This window comes from Amia ocellicauda, chromosome 18 (assembly GCF_036373705.1).
Source record: "Amia ocellicauda isolate fAmiCal2 chromosome 18, fAmiCal2.hap1, whole genome shotgun sequence".
NCBI lineage: Eukaryota > Metazoa > Chordata > Actinopteri > Amiiformes > Amiidae > Amia > Amia ocellicauda.
The window spans coordinates 1,939,169-1,954,431 of NC_089867.1; the positions used below are offsets into that span (position 1 = coordinate 1,939,169).

The 15,263-nt window shown below is 37.5% G+C and overlaps 1 protein-coding gene across 1 annotated transcript in view; it reads right to left on the reverse strand.

Annotated features, from left to right (window-relative positions):
• Window positions 1-13,119, reverse strand: part of nipal2 (NIPA like domain containing 2) — a 50,909-nt gene extending 37,790 nt beyond the window's left edge. The window contains exon 1 of the mRNA XM_066690775.1: window positions 12,811-13,119. Coding sequence (XP_066546872.1) covers window positions 12,811-12,897 — 87 coding nt within the window. The 5' untranslated portion in view covers window positions 12,898-13,119. The remainder of the gene's footprint in view (window positions 1-12,810) is intronic.
• Window positions 13,120-15,263: the final 2,144 nt, after the last annotated feature.

Below are 15,263 nucleotides of genomic sequence, written 5' to 3' on the forward strand. Positions count from 1 at the left end.
CACTCCAGCTCATCCAGAACTCTGCAGCTCGTCTGGTATTCTCTCTGCCACGATTCGCACACGCTACTCCACTGCTCCGCTTCCTCCACTGGCTCCCGATAGCAGTACGCATTCAGTTCAAGACTTTGACCCTCACCTACCGCTGTCTTGACCACACTGCACCAAGCTACCTTCAGTCACTCGTCTCTCCATACATCCCCTCCAGACCACTGCGCTCCTCCAGTACCAGAAGGCTAACTCTGCCTCCTCTCCACTCTCCTTCCTCCAGAGCCCGCTCCTTCTCATCCCTGGCCCCTAAGTGGTGGAACAACCTGCCCACCGAAGTCAAAACAGCAGTCCTTGACCTCATTCCGGCACTTACTCAAGACTTCCGACAGCACTTGTAATATTAGTCCTCTATCCCTGCTAGATAGCACTTCAGCTTATTATACTCCTCACGTTCTTCATTGTTTTCCTCCTTGCTCCCTTTCCCGTAGCCCTAGTCTGTAACCCTACATCTTGACAGCACTTAGCTTTCACCGTCCAGGATGTAGGAAGTCTCTTACTGTACTTGTGTAAATTGTAATTGGAATTTGTAAAATGTATTATTTTGAATTGCTATGTTTTAGCTAAGTTGAATTTGTAATGATTGATGCCTTGTACTTCTCTGTATTTTTGCACTTATGTTGTAAGTCGCCCTGGATAAGGGCGTCTGCCAAGAAATAAAAATAATAATAATAATAATAAATGCACATTCAGAACGTGTTAAAGCCTACTAATATAAATTTGACATATTGGATATTTCAAAACTAAGTTGTTAATCAAATAATCATCGGTTTACTGTGTGGAACATTACCGATTGATAGGTCTCATACTGATGCAGGTCCCTGAACATGTCGTTCAATGATTGCATCAATGAACGCCATCTCTAGAGATGAGCTATGTAACTGTCCAGCTCATGCCTGTTTGTGAAACACGTTAAATCTAGTGACTGAATATCATCGCACATAAGTTCATGCTCTTTGCAGCAAATGCATTCTTGTTTTTCTGCGGTACACATTCCCCACAAGTGTCCCACACCAAATGTCTGGCAACTTTCTTCCTTGACCCTCCCAGTTTAACATCTGTAACGGTAGACCTTTGACATAAAAATCAACCGAATCAGCGCTATTTCCTAGATTTGCATAGTCTGCCCTTAAAGACTCATACAAGTATCCAGCTGTTGAATCTGAATGCATTTCTTCATCCATATTTACACTAATTTTGTTTATTTTATCACAATCTCAATACTTTGTTTACACTAGTTTCTGTATACAGCATATAGACGTGTAACCACAACATGGCATCACAGCACCAGCGCCATTTTAGAATTCCGGTGGAGTGAAGTTTAGAAAGCTTTTAGGACTTTTTAGGACAGCTTAATACACGCAGTAAATAGTAGGCTGTTACTGGTTAAATATGTATCAGGAATACCTTATCTATTGAATTGGCTATACATTTTCAATCACTACAGGTACCCTTTAAATATGTTGTTCTTTCACCTTCCATTTCTTTGCCACCCTTGAAACGTCAGGACTGCACCACTTCTCACCACTTCATCAAAACGAAACAGTTCAGACTGCACTTCACACCTAGAATTGTGTACTGCTCTGCACTATCGTTATCTCATATACAGTATTATGTCATATTCCATATATTGTATTTCAGCATTATTTCCTGTACTGCAATAAAATAAAATAAACTAACCTTATTCGTATGTAACTAAGTAATTTTACATAAAGGCAATAAGTAAATAAATGAACAAATAAACAAACAATATGCTTTTAGCATTGTACTGATGTTGCCATTGAGTGTATGAAGTTATAGATAAACCTCCTTCATTATGGTTACAAATTGAAGATTACCCACAACAACCCATAGCTATATCTAGTATGTGGCAATAAAGACCGCATTGATAACAGGCTGGTGAGAGGGTTCTCCTTTTAACCCAGGACATAATGGAGCACTCTCATCCTCTCAGCAGAAGAAATGCAAAACTGCCATTCAGGCTATTGCTACTTGATTTGAAAATGTGGAACAGGAATAGTACTAGCCTTCTTATCAATCTGCACACTGTAATCTCTCCATAAGCTTTTAGCTGCCGGGGAGAGACTTATTTTCATTTTAAGGATAAGTACAGCAGAAAAAGTACAGGCTGACACATACAAGCCAAATTATGAAATATAGGATCTCTTTATTAGTCACAAAACACTGAAAAAATGCTTTATAACAAGGCTGAATTTATTATACGTGCAGGAGGATTATATGAAATGTAATCAACGACTTATTAAAAAAATTAATGAATGGACATGTTATACATCACACTAGCAGTTTAGTTCATATAATAGAAACTTATAAAAAAATGCATTCCTATTCTTGATATATTCATACCCAGCGGGTTAATGTGGCATCAATATGCTTCCGTCCAATTCCTATTCAAATTGATCATTTTAATTGCATCAATTCAGCAACATATCAAATGTCTCAATTACTGTGGATTTAGAATGAATAAAAAATAAACAAATCAATGCAAATAGCAATTACTCATGTGGCAATGCACAAAGATTAAATTATGTTAGTAAATCTCTAGCTTTCCTGTGCACAGGATATTACAAGGTGGAGATTACAATTGTGAAAGACTGGAACGGCAGTGGATGTCAGAGATGAAGAACACTCAGAAGCCAGAAGCATAATAATGCAAACAGAGGTTTCATTTGAGGCCTTGGTACAGTTCTGACATGCCTTAGACATGCTTTTCTGTATTTTAAATTGCAGCTCGATGTTTCCTTTTAAGAATGGGTAAACTTAACTCTTAACTCTTTAATCACGGAGAACAGCTATTTAAAAATAAACTTGTTTTTTCTCCTTTTGTTTTACTGATTGATCTAGCAAACAGATCTGTGGAATACAGAAGACGTTAAAAATGACAGTATTTACAGAACAAAAAAATAATGTAATGTATACCTTTACACAGCAATGGCTCTGGTAACATCTGTTATGGATATCTTTTTTTTCTGTAATGAAGATGGAGCTAGCCAGCTTCATCCCACAAAACAATAAAAAATGTAAAGGGCATACTGAATTTTCTGCTGTTGAATTATGCAGTAATGTACTAAAAGCAGACCCCCAAAAACCAATAGCATAGTACTTCAATTAAGGACAAAAAACTCACTCAGTCTACTGTTTGTAGTTATGCCAGAGGATTTTACACTGTGGTGCAGCTCTATGAAGAGACCAGACAGATCCAGCATTCCCCTGCTGAGAAGAGTCAGCCTTTATTTCCAGCAGCATGTGGTGTATCTGCCACTGAATTACTGAGCTACTCTGCACATAAGCAGCAAAACCCTGCCAACTCTCACTCTCTGCGATTCTAAAACCCTCAAAACTAAATAAATGTCATCAAGTATTATATATCAAATCTTCAATAATCAATTTGGAAGGATCAAGGAGCATACATAATTTTATAAACCAATATTTTAGTCACAAAAGTTAAATAATTTTGGGGACACATTCCAAAGTGTAGTAATTACTCAGTAACTACTTCAATTAAACACAATGTTCTCAGGTCTAAAGACCTAAAGATAATTTGCAATGAAAACAAATGGTGCTGATTACAATCAAAGTTAAATTAATGCATAAGTTATTCAAGTTAAATGCAACAAATATAAGAGCCTTTTGACTGTTTCTACGTTGCACTTTATAATAGAAGTTGTTTTCCATTCCTTCTCTGGGGCGCAAAAATTAGGCTTCTGCACCAAACATAAGGCGCATGAAAACAGATACTACACCCCAGCTAAGTTCTCTAACAGTGACTAAAGGTTACAGCAGTCTTTCCTGAAACACAATCATTGCAAGAAACAGGTGGTTCATAAATCTGTGCTAAAATGAAGAGAACATTTAAAATATACTGCATATATGGTAAGAATACAGATGGATAACATCCCAGAATAAACTTTCTGATTTAGGTAAATCAATCCCTCTTTCTGCTTACAACTGGCATGTTTTAAAGAAAGGTATTGTTTTTTTTCCTCTCACTTTCCCCACGGTCTTCTCTTCCCTCCCACTGCATTTTTAATAATAATTACAATCAATTACATCCTTGACTGTCAAAAAATTCAAAAATGTATGCTTGGGGGTTCTGGTAAAACAAATTCAGGTAAGCGGACCTATTTGATGCTTCAACAGAGAAAACTGCAAGTTATTTAAAATACAACATTTAGATGGTCAGAAGAAAAAATATTATGTTGCTCCTGGAAAAAATGTGTTTGATACCCAGTCAAGTAGAGAAATACTAAAACATTCTACCTGCATTCTGCACTAATTAGGATTCGTAAGTGTAATTTCTGATTATATTGTCTATATCTGATCACTGTCATAGTTTCCTGGATTATCAATTGAAAATGGGTGGAAATGGCATTAATGTATAAGGTAAATTAAGGAAAAATGTATTTAAGAAAAAATTAATTTAAGGAAAGCATGCATGTATACACAGAGGTTAAGGCCTGTATATATGTGTGGGCAACAGGTGGAAGAATACTGAACAAATTTTTCCTGGCTAGGGAAAGCACACCAGAACTCTCATTTTGGACACTAGCAGTGTGCCATTAGGCAGACTTCTTGGAGCATACAATTGTTAGCCTATACAATTATATAATATCATCAGCAAGATGGGATGTTTTACGTTTTCATTATTTGTTATTGCACAAGCTTCCTTTCAGTGTTTAAAGTGCTCTCTCTTGAATTCAGAGTATGCTCAAGCCACAGTGTCATGCTGACCTTGACTTTCACAGGACAGGGAGAGAACATATTGAATAAACAAAGAAAACAAAAGTAGAATTAATATTTACTGTTTAAGTACTAAAAATTTAAACTTCAAATGGGGGCTTAAATTGAAAGTTCCCCTATTTGCAATAAACAGGTTTGTATTTGACAAACACACATAACACTGTGGTGGAAACACACTTTATGAAACATGCAGGCTATTGCAGATGCTTTACAATATAGTAAAATCTGCTTGTTTGTAATGTTTTTCCTTTACAATGATCTCATAGAGTTGTGAAATTTCTATTAGCACTACAAACAAATTATTAGAAAAACAAAATGCATTACTCTTGCTAATTTCCTTCTAATATATAAATCTTCTAAATTTTCAATGCTTGGAAATAAGACTTAAGCGTTAAGGAGAAAAAAAAAAAGCTAAAGACACAATAGCATTCTCTTTGACAAATGCCAAGGGACAGGGCTGCTCTTTGTTCACTGATACAATAGTGATCTTTAAGAGCTGATGATGCATTCTGGGCCCATCCAGTTCCACAGGAGCAACAGTGGTGAGAGATTTTCCGGAGCCAGAACAGGCAGTTGTTACCTAACCCAAGTATCTTTGACTCCACTTTTCTTATTAAAACCGTTTTTTATTCATTTACCAGCAGCCAAGTTAAAATACCCTAATAATTTAGAACACAGTCCTGTTTTGGCAAGTAACTTAGGTTGGTTAAAAACAATCAAACATTTAGCAACATAAATGATATACATTTAATTTTATTTTTGAAAAGCAACACATTAAGCATAAAACAGTTTTTACCTCACTTTCATTGATAGCAATTTGAATAAAATATACAAATCTAATCATTCTGCATCTAAACCTTGTACAGCCATTATTATTATTACTATTATTATTATTGGCATTAAATGTGATATAATTTAGGCACTGGTAATATTGTTTTAACAATAATAAATCCTTATAATTTCTCCTCATTCAAGAACACCATCTGTCACAAGGGCAGTTTCATGTACTGACAGAAAAGACAAAAAGCATAAAACTGCAGAATTGTATTTAGCACATAAGTAAAGAGGCAAGTAAAACCTGTTTTACGATAGAACAAAGACAAAAGAAAAACAATGGTTGGATCTTACATGACTACAGTGGGCTAAAATCAGAAATTGCTGTCGACAATGTAATATATACTTGACACACTTATTAGTCTCAAAAGTAACATTATTTGGAGCTCTGAACTCAAACCTTCATTTTCTCATTTCAGGCATCATTTAAAAAACTATTGATTATCATTGCCTTAGCTACTGGAGAAGTTGTAAGGTCAGTTGCACCTTTTTCAATTGTTAAAAATACCACTTCAAAGATAATGCATGTACTTTGTTCAGAGTCATCAGCTGTCCTTCAAAAAGCACTGACTAGAGTTAATATCAACATGACAAATAATAGGCAATACAAAATAATAAACTACTATATATTTCTGTTCAGTATGTGGCTTTTAAAGAATCACTCTTACATAGCTTACGGGTTCATTTCTGTCAAATGACACACAAAATCTGAAAAGCGTGAGATTTCTCACACATTCATGGTCGAGACAGTTCCCATTTTCATGTGAATTTATTTTTGAGAATAATTTAGTCTTCCAAATGGAAATAAAATAATGGGAGGGTTTATTTGAATATTATGAAACACGCAGAAAGGAGATGTTATACTATAAAGGATATACTGTAAGATGTCTGTTTGAGAACCACATCAGAGCATGGCATTCAAGAAAGTCTACATACAGACCAAGGGCATCAGTTTGATTCAGACTTAGTTCACCATCTGTGTCAGATGTTGGGGATTAAAAAGACCAAAAAGTACTCCTCAGCTGCCCCAGCTCACAATAGAGAGGATGAGAGGGGTTCTCTAATATAGAGTTGATCTTAGCCCTCATGCTCCTCTCAGCCACTGCCTCTATACTGTCCAGATCAACAATGACCAGACTGGCCTTCCTCACCAGTTTGTTCAGCCTGTTGGTCTCCCCCACCTTAATACCACCTCCCCATAACACCACAGCAAAGAACAGTGCACTAGCTACCACAGATGATAAAACATCTGCAGGAGCCTGCTGCAAACGTCAAATGACCAAATGTGATTGTATGGTTGAGCGGTTTAAAATAACTCATTAGGCACTTTTACACTGCCATTTCAGATCCGGATCAAAAGCATCGGTAGCCTCTGTATTGACCAGCTAGCAAAGATGCTCTTACAACATTCTGGTGAATGGGATGAATACTTATACAAAGTTGCTCTGGAATATAACACGAATATTTACCCCCTTCTTCCTGACTGATGGGAGAGAAGCAAGATTGCCTCCAGACGTCCTTTTCCATTCTGATCCACAGACAACTGTTTCTACCTGTGGGACACCAGCTGAATACGCTGCTCTCCTTACACTGAAGTTTCAAGTTGTTTTCCGGCCTCTGAAAACAACCACCATGCCCGACTACAACAAAAGCATGCTTATGACTAGCACGTGAGCCATAATGCCTACCACCAAGGTGAATTGGTATGGTTACATGACCCTACAACAGCCTGACAAACTTCCCCACACTGGAAAGTACCATACGAGATCCTGGAATGTATTGGATATACTGATGATGATCCTGGTCTGAACTACAGAATTTGAGATCTACTGGAGCATACAGAAAAGTTTCAGGTGTTACATTACAACTACCATTGTACACTTTACCTATACCACACTGTGGCAGGAGATTGTCCACAGAACACCACCCTATCCCACAAGGGCCTTCACCAATAACCGCTTTATCTGTGCTTTTACAGACCAGTACAACCACCAGCAACCACTGTCCCTGAGCCACCACAGAGACGGTTAACTCCATCTGGGAGGGACTCTCCTTCACAGAGGAGCACTCCTCTAGCAACGCCAACTATAGTTGCACCTCCAAGTCCTATAGTTAATTGTGATATTGTCTGAACCAAAAAAAGATAACTTATGTTTTGTTTAATACTACAAGTTGCATTTGTTTTGTTATGGAAACAAAGATATTTCCAAAAGGGGTGGGTGAAGAAATGTTAGATGTTTTCTGTATGACTTCTTGTAGCCACTGTGTGTATAAACATATCTTATACACCGATCAGCCATAACATTATGACCACCTGCCTAATATTGTGTAGGTCCCCCTTTTGCCGTCAAAACAGCCCTGACCCGTCGTAGCATGGACTCCACTAGACCTCTGAAGGTGTGCTGTCATATCTGGCACCAAGATTGGATTGAGATCTGGGGGATTTGGAGGCCAAGTCAACACCCTGAACTCGTGATTCATCAGACCAGGCCACCTTCTTCCATTGCTCCGTGGTCCAGTTCTGATGCTTACGTGCCCATTGTAGGTGCTTTCGGCAGTGGACAGGGGTCAGCATGGGCACCCTGACTGGTCTGTTGCTATGCAGCTCCATAATACGCAACAAACTGTGATGCACTGTGTGTTCTGACACCTTTCTATCAGAACCAGCATTGACTTTTTCAGCAATTTGAGCTACAGTAGGTCATCTGATGGATCGGACCACACGGGCCAGCCTTCGCTCCCCACGTGCATCAATGAGCCTTGGCCGCCCATGACCCTGTCGCCGGTTCACCGCTTTTCCTTCCTTGGACCACTTTTGATAGGTACTGACCACTGCAGACCAGGAACACCCCACAAGAGCTGCAGTTTTGGAGATGCTCTGACCCAGTCGTCTAGCCATCACAATTTGGCCCTTGTCAAAGTCGCTCAGATCCTTACGCTTGCCCATTTTTCCTGCTTCTAACACATCAACTTTGAGGACAAAATGTTCACTTGCTGCCTAATATATCCCACCCACTGACAGGTGCCATGATAACGAGATTATCAGTGTTATTCACTTCACCTGTCAGTGGTCATAATGTTATGGCTGATCGGTGTATACATGAACTGACAATTTTGGCTGACCATTTTTGTATACAGAATGTGAACAAATACTTGTTTCTGTAGGGCAGGGGTAGTCAATTATTTTGTGTCTGGGTCCAAATGTCTTGGTCAAGGTATAGTCAAGGTCCAGACATTCAAATGCACCTTTCCAACACACACACAATTCTGTGAATTAGTAATATACCCTGTTACTTATATTTAGTACATTCATTTGACAAAGTACAAAAATAAAATGTTTAAATAAACATATTAGTATTAAAACAGTTTCAGACCACTTAAATTTTAATTTGTTGAAGATTATTGTAGTCATATAGATAAACATAATAGAAACTTTCAAGCATTTTGAGTCTGATTAGATTCAAGTATTTACCATTCCCCTTTGTCCCACTGTGCACTGCACAAAATAAGTGTTGAAAAACGAGGGCAAAGGATTGAGTAATTCAGGGCGGGGGGTCTGGGGGTCCTACTGCATAAGATTTTGACAACTGGAGACCTGAAATGTGTGATTCTAAGTCATTTCGAAGTAAAATAAACATAGCTCAAAATCTCCATGAAATCAGGCAGATTTGGACTTAAACATATCTTTGCTTCACAACCACATATCACCAGCGAAAAATCACACATCAACCAACATTATATATGCAAACTAGACGTGGTTTCATGGAAATCAGGACTTATTTTGAGGCAGAATTTTTTGTAAACAGAAATCAAAAAAATATATGTAATATACTTTAAAAAGCAAATGTAACCACATTGAATGCATAATGTATGATCTTTTTCATATATGGAGATACACATTAACATACTAAATGAAGTAAGATACAACTGTGTTTTGTACAAAACCAATCACATGTTAGATCTCATTTTTTTTCTTTTGTTTTCACAGTACAGTTGCCAGAGGCACACCTACATTGCTAATACTTGCTATTACGCAGTCAGAAGTTCCCATGACAGCAATAATTTAGGACTATGCTTACACATTCACTGAACACCCAGCTAAGAGCATGCAGTAATTGGCACACTCAGGAATTAGGGTTCTTCCCTAAGTCAGCATTTACACTAGTGTAAAAAAAAGTTTGTATTCTGTATTCCATAACCTTAACCCGCCACCCCAGTTACTGGAAATTTATTTTACTTTTGAATAAAAGCAGATATATATAAAATACACACATCCACTGCCCTTCAATTAAATTACAAAATGATTTAAGCAAAATGTATCTTTTACCACGGGATCATTTGCAAATAACTGATAAAACTTTACAATATGAGAAATAAATCATATTGCAGGTCTTGAATGTCAGCACGGGACTGCGAGAATCGTACGTTCCCGTCTTACTCGCGCATTACGGCAACCGTCTAGAGCGGGAAAACCCACAGATACTTGCGTTCTTATATCTCTATGCTTGCTGTTCATAGTTGCTCTGTATGTGATGTCACATGCAGCCATTTCTCTAAACCTCATGTCACAACACTGGAGAAAAACAGCAGTTAATGCTTAATACTTATAATAGTTGTTTGAAGAACCCTACCATGCTTAAATAGTCACTGCTTACTTATGAAATGTGAAACATAGCCTATTTATTATTATACATATCTTTTAAAATAATGTGCGAGTGTGAAATACAATTTGGGCGCACAGTGCAAACACAGTATTTGAAATCTATAAGGAAATATTATATTGACATGATTATGATAATAACGATATTTTACACTAATCGTTATTACGGTAGAAAATGTGGGAAATGTAGTTCGGTTGTGGATTGTCGCAATTAATAGAGAAGGCAAAGCTACAAGTTCCGTGAATGACATTCACGGCCAAGTGTTGCAGCGGTTAATTTGGCACGACATCCAATCACTACATGATCAAACTAGTGCCATACATATTGAATTCAAAATATAAATATATATCATAAACGAAAAACCAAATGGAAAACGTTTGAGTTTCGTCTTGAGTATGCAACGACGCTGCTGTATGCGCATGTATTTATACAGGGGCGTGCACAGGGGGGGCAGGGGTGCCCATTTCTTTCCCCTGCCATTTTTTCCCCCGAATCGACCTAAATGACCCAACTGCCCCCCACCGGACCGCACTTTGCTGGAATTGCCCCTTTTGTGGTTTGAGCCCTGTCTTTAAAAATGTAATCAGCTATATACACAAGTAATAGGCCTAAGCCTAAGTAGAGGAAATACATAGAAGTCAAATCTTCCATTAGGAAATATAATTTACTTAAGATTATAATATTTTTTGATGCCCTGCATTGGTTTCCCTGCAAGTGAAAAAGTGACCATGACCAGAAAAATGGCCATGGGCTTAAATACAAGAACATCAACATCAAAAAAGGGCTTCAAAATTTGCAATTTTATATTCATATGGACTGAGGGTCAAGAAAGGCTCAACTGCCTTACTGCCATGATGACCACAGAGCTGAGCCAAGCCATGTACTCCTAGGTTCACTGCCTTGTCAGTGTCTACTGATTCAGCCTCAGGGTATTAAAGAAGACTGTTGGGGTAAAATTGCTTTCCAGTAAGATACTAATTAAAACTTGCTCTTATAAGGGTTTCCTTGTTCTTATTAGGATTTCTCTGCTCTTATCTGTGTGGCAGATAGAGATAATTTCTACTGCCGTGGACATTCTTTAGTTAACGAACCAAAACTATATAACATGTTCTTATCAGTATAGTGTGTGCTGTGTCCTTGGTACCAGTGCTTCCATGTCTGGACTAATTACAAAGAAAACCTTATGAAATATTGTTTCTTGTGTTGTGTACTGTGTCCTTGATATCAACGCCTCCAACTAATTAGAAAGAATACCTCATCAATTATTGCTTCCAGTGTCTCGGAACTGCCCCGGGACATATGCCAAGAAAATGTCATCCAGGTTCGGGACGGCCCTGAACCTCCTTTGAAATATTGCTTGTAGATGTATAAAAGGCTGTGTGAAAACTTCAATAAACTGAAGATAAACGAACAGACATTGTGTCAGTGACTTTACTTCCCGGGCCTGTCTCCTGTTGAAAAGTCTAATTTGTTAGTGGAAGCACTCACTGGGGTGCCTGATTCACTGGGATCCGAAGGGTTGCTTCAACTGAAGCGTTGTACCTTAACAAAGACCTAGTTATACTCAAGAACATTCACATACACTACAATTACATGTTGACAGAACTTGAATCCATCTGGGGAATTCAACTAATATATTACATTCTGGTTTTGTCCTATTTTGCCATTAAGTAATCGCTTGGCAAATTCTCATTCCTCATGTAGGAGAACTCTCAGGGAAAAGCAACAGTACAGCACTCTGAAGCTCATTTATAAAGCACCACACAGCAACATATACAATACAGCAATCTCATGACAACTTATATTCTCTATTTGCTTACAAATGTATGCACACTATGGTCAAATAATAGAAGGAACTCAAAAAGACAGGACAAGTTCATGCATAACATAACATTATTTATATAACTGGGGCAAACTACCGGTTTGGTAAAACGTAGTTTATCCAAGCTGTACAGTGGAAAATGCATACATAGAAAAAAAAAAGGAAAAACTTTAAACGCAACCGCAATTGGAAGCTAATTCATTATTATTATTATTATTATTATTATTATTATTAATAAGGGGGGTGGGGACGATGAAATTATAGTATGAAAATGATAGTATCTTGTACACTTCGTGAAATATAGGGATTGAGCCGATTTAACAAGTAAGACTTGAACCAAGCTACAGAATGCTAAGCAAGCAAGCCCTTGTTCTTAAATATACCCGTCTCTAAAAACAAATAGTAACACAAATGTCTGCCACCGTCGCTTAAATACTGCAGATTGTATAGACTGTTGTGTTGGCTTCTTTCACAACAGCTCAATTACAATCAAATGTCTCTTAGTTTTATCTTAACTACACCGGCAAATCTCTGAAGTGAACTACCATTGCTTGAGGAATGTGGAAACTTTTGAAACTAGGTTTTCTCAACGATCAATCCACTGTGTTCACTTGATCTGAAAAAGCATTAAAAATCGTAAAATCCTAAATGTTTTGTAAAAGTACGGAAATACATTTATTTGACGTTTACCTTGTATGCATTGTCCCAGAAGTCCGGCAGCTCTGTTGTAGAATTGGGCGATTGATGAGAAAACATATCCGAAGTCGTGTTCGCCATGTTTTCCTGACCCTTCAGTTATTCACAAACATTCACTGCACACACGAAACTGAATTTTCTATTTGTTCACGTGTTCATTGTTGATTTTCCATCGTGCTTATTTATTCATTCCCTTAAGTATTAGACAGTGAAGCAGTACGACACAACTCACAGCATGTGTGTTTCATCTGAGGCAGGGCGTGCGAACAGGTGGCAGATGGATACGCTCAGCGGAGGTGTGGCGCCCAAGCGGAAAACGTGTAACCAGCATCATTCACAATGTTGGATCAAAGCTTAACAAATATAATGTCGGTAAGTTTTATTGTATTTTTCATTAGAACTAAAAAACAAAACAAACAAACAAACAAAACTAATCTAAACTGTCAATGCAAGTATTTGCATATCACGTTTTTTAATGAAGACATGCATAACATAAACACATAGACTGCATAATACATGTAAAGAAAATAAATAACAGCACGTGTTGATTTACAGATAATATCCTAACGATTCATAACTTTGCTCTATTTAAATGCCTTACTGTAATTTATGACCTTTCCACTCTTTTCCATTAACAGCATATCTTCTCCATGTCACGCCAGCAAAGTTTATGATTTCATCTTCCCATCTTTTATGTGGTCTTCTTCTCTTGGTATCCATTCAGTAGTTTCCTTTGATCCGTTCTTCTTGCAATACGTCCAGCTCATTGCCATGTTAACATTTAAACTCTTTCAATGATGTCACATATTTTGATTTATTCTCAGATCCATTAATCTCTTCTTGTTATTCGAGACTGCATTTATCAAATATTATTCTGTTCAGTGAAGTGCGTAGCTTTTCTTTCAAAAGCGTGCTGTTTCTCCAAAATGCCCTCAATCCCAATTTATTTACAAGATTTACAAAAGGTGGTTTTCTCATACTCTGCTGTATTGAGTTCCACAGGGTTAGTTATAATAGTTATGATAACAGTAGAAAGATTGCCTGATCTTCTGATGTAGTCAGAATAGGTATACTTTGAAGGTGCTACAATGTGTTTAGATATGTTCCTAGGTAGTACATGCCAGGGAAGCAGAATGAGTGGCACAGGAGGGATGACAACAACAGTGGTATAAGGGTAGTTATGCAATACTATAATAAAATAATAATTGTATTCCATGTTATTATACTTTTATACTTTAAACAGAGTCATAGAATGTACTTTTTCCTGGTAATCCAATGTATGTGCTGTGTATTTGTTAAATGTGGCTTTGTTTCGAAAAACAATGACTTTGTGTAAGTACTTTTCATGTGATAATCCCTTTAAAGTAGCTCCCTTAATAGGATTATATTTCAGTTTTACCTGTTCCCCAACATAGAATTTAAGAATCAACTTCACTGAAAAATGTATGTTGCAACAAGCCTTTTTCTCTTTTAAATTGTTCAGACCCTTTCAACCTGGGAGAACTCTATGTCTTCCCTTTAAATATGAAGTTCATTGTTAAAACAATTACTAAAATTAAGGATTAGAAACTGATATTGTGACTATAACAGTAGAAACAAGTGTAACAGATTAGAATGCGAATGTTAGGTGTTGAATAGATTATTTTGGAAGGCATGGGATAAAGCTGTCAAAATATATATATTAAAAAATAAAATCAGACAAATCCTAACTGAGAAGGGATCTAGTAAAAGAATGCCTGAGGACCCATATACTAACAGGAGCCAGAGCCAAAGACATGGCCTCTGTACAGGAGAGGGAGAGGACTTACTCATCCCTCTTTTGCTCTTAGTCACAGAGTGAAATGCTTCTAAAGTAGCTGCAGCCTGTTTCCTATGGGAAAGATAGTAAATAACTCACTGATCATTGCTTCAGATCCCAATTGCTTCATTTGTTTAACATTACTGTAATTCAGGGAAGCCAATCTGTGTTTCCTTTTATCTCATTCTCCATCACTGCCCGGCACTGTATATTAGAGCATTGTGCTGTCAAAAAGCAATGCTATTCCTTTCATGTAAAAAAAACCCCAATACCACAGCCATGAGTGGGATGTTTCATGATTGGCATAGACATATCACTGAATGAGGGTTTAGTTGTTTAAATGCCTCCTGCTTCTCCCTGTGCCTCTCCTTTCTAGACTCTAGGGTCCCTCACTGAGTACATCCTTAATATGAGCAACTCCCAGGTACAAAGATTATTTAATAATTCTGCCAAAGTATAAGGCATTCTCTTCCAACTCTCAAACCACTAAGGTTGTATATGCTTTATCAATACTTATATGCTACATGCCCAAAAGTATGTGGACACCCCTTCTAATTAGTGGATTTGACTTTTTCAGCCACACCCATTACTGACAGGTGTATTAAATCAAACACACAGCCATGCAATCTCCATATACAAACATTGGCAA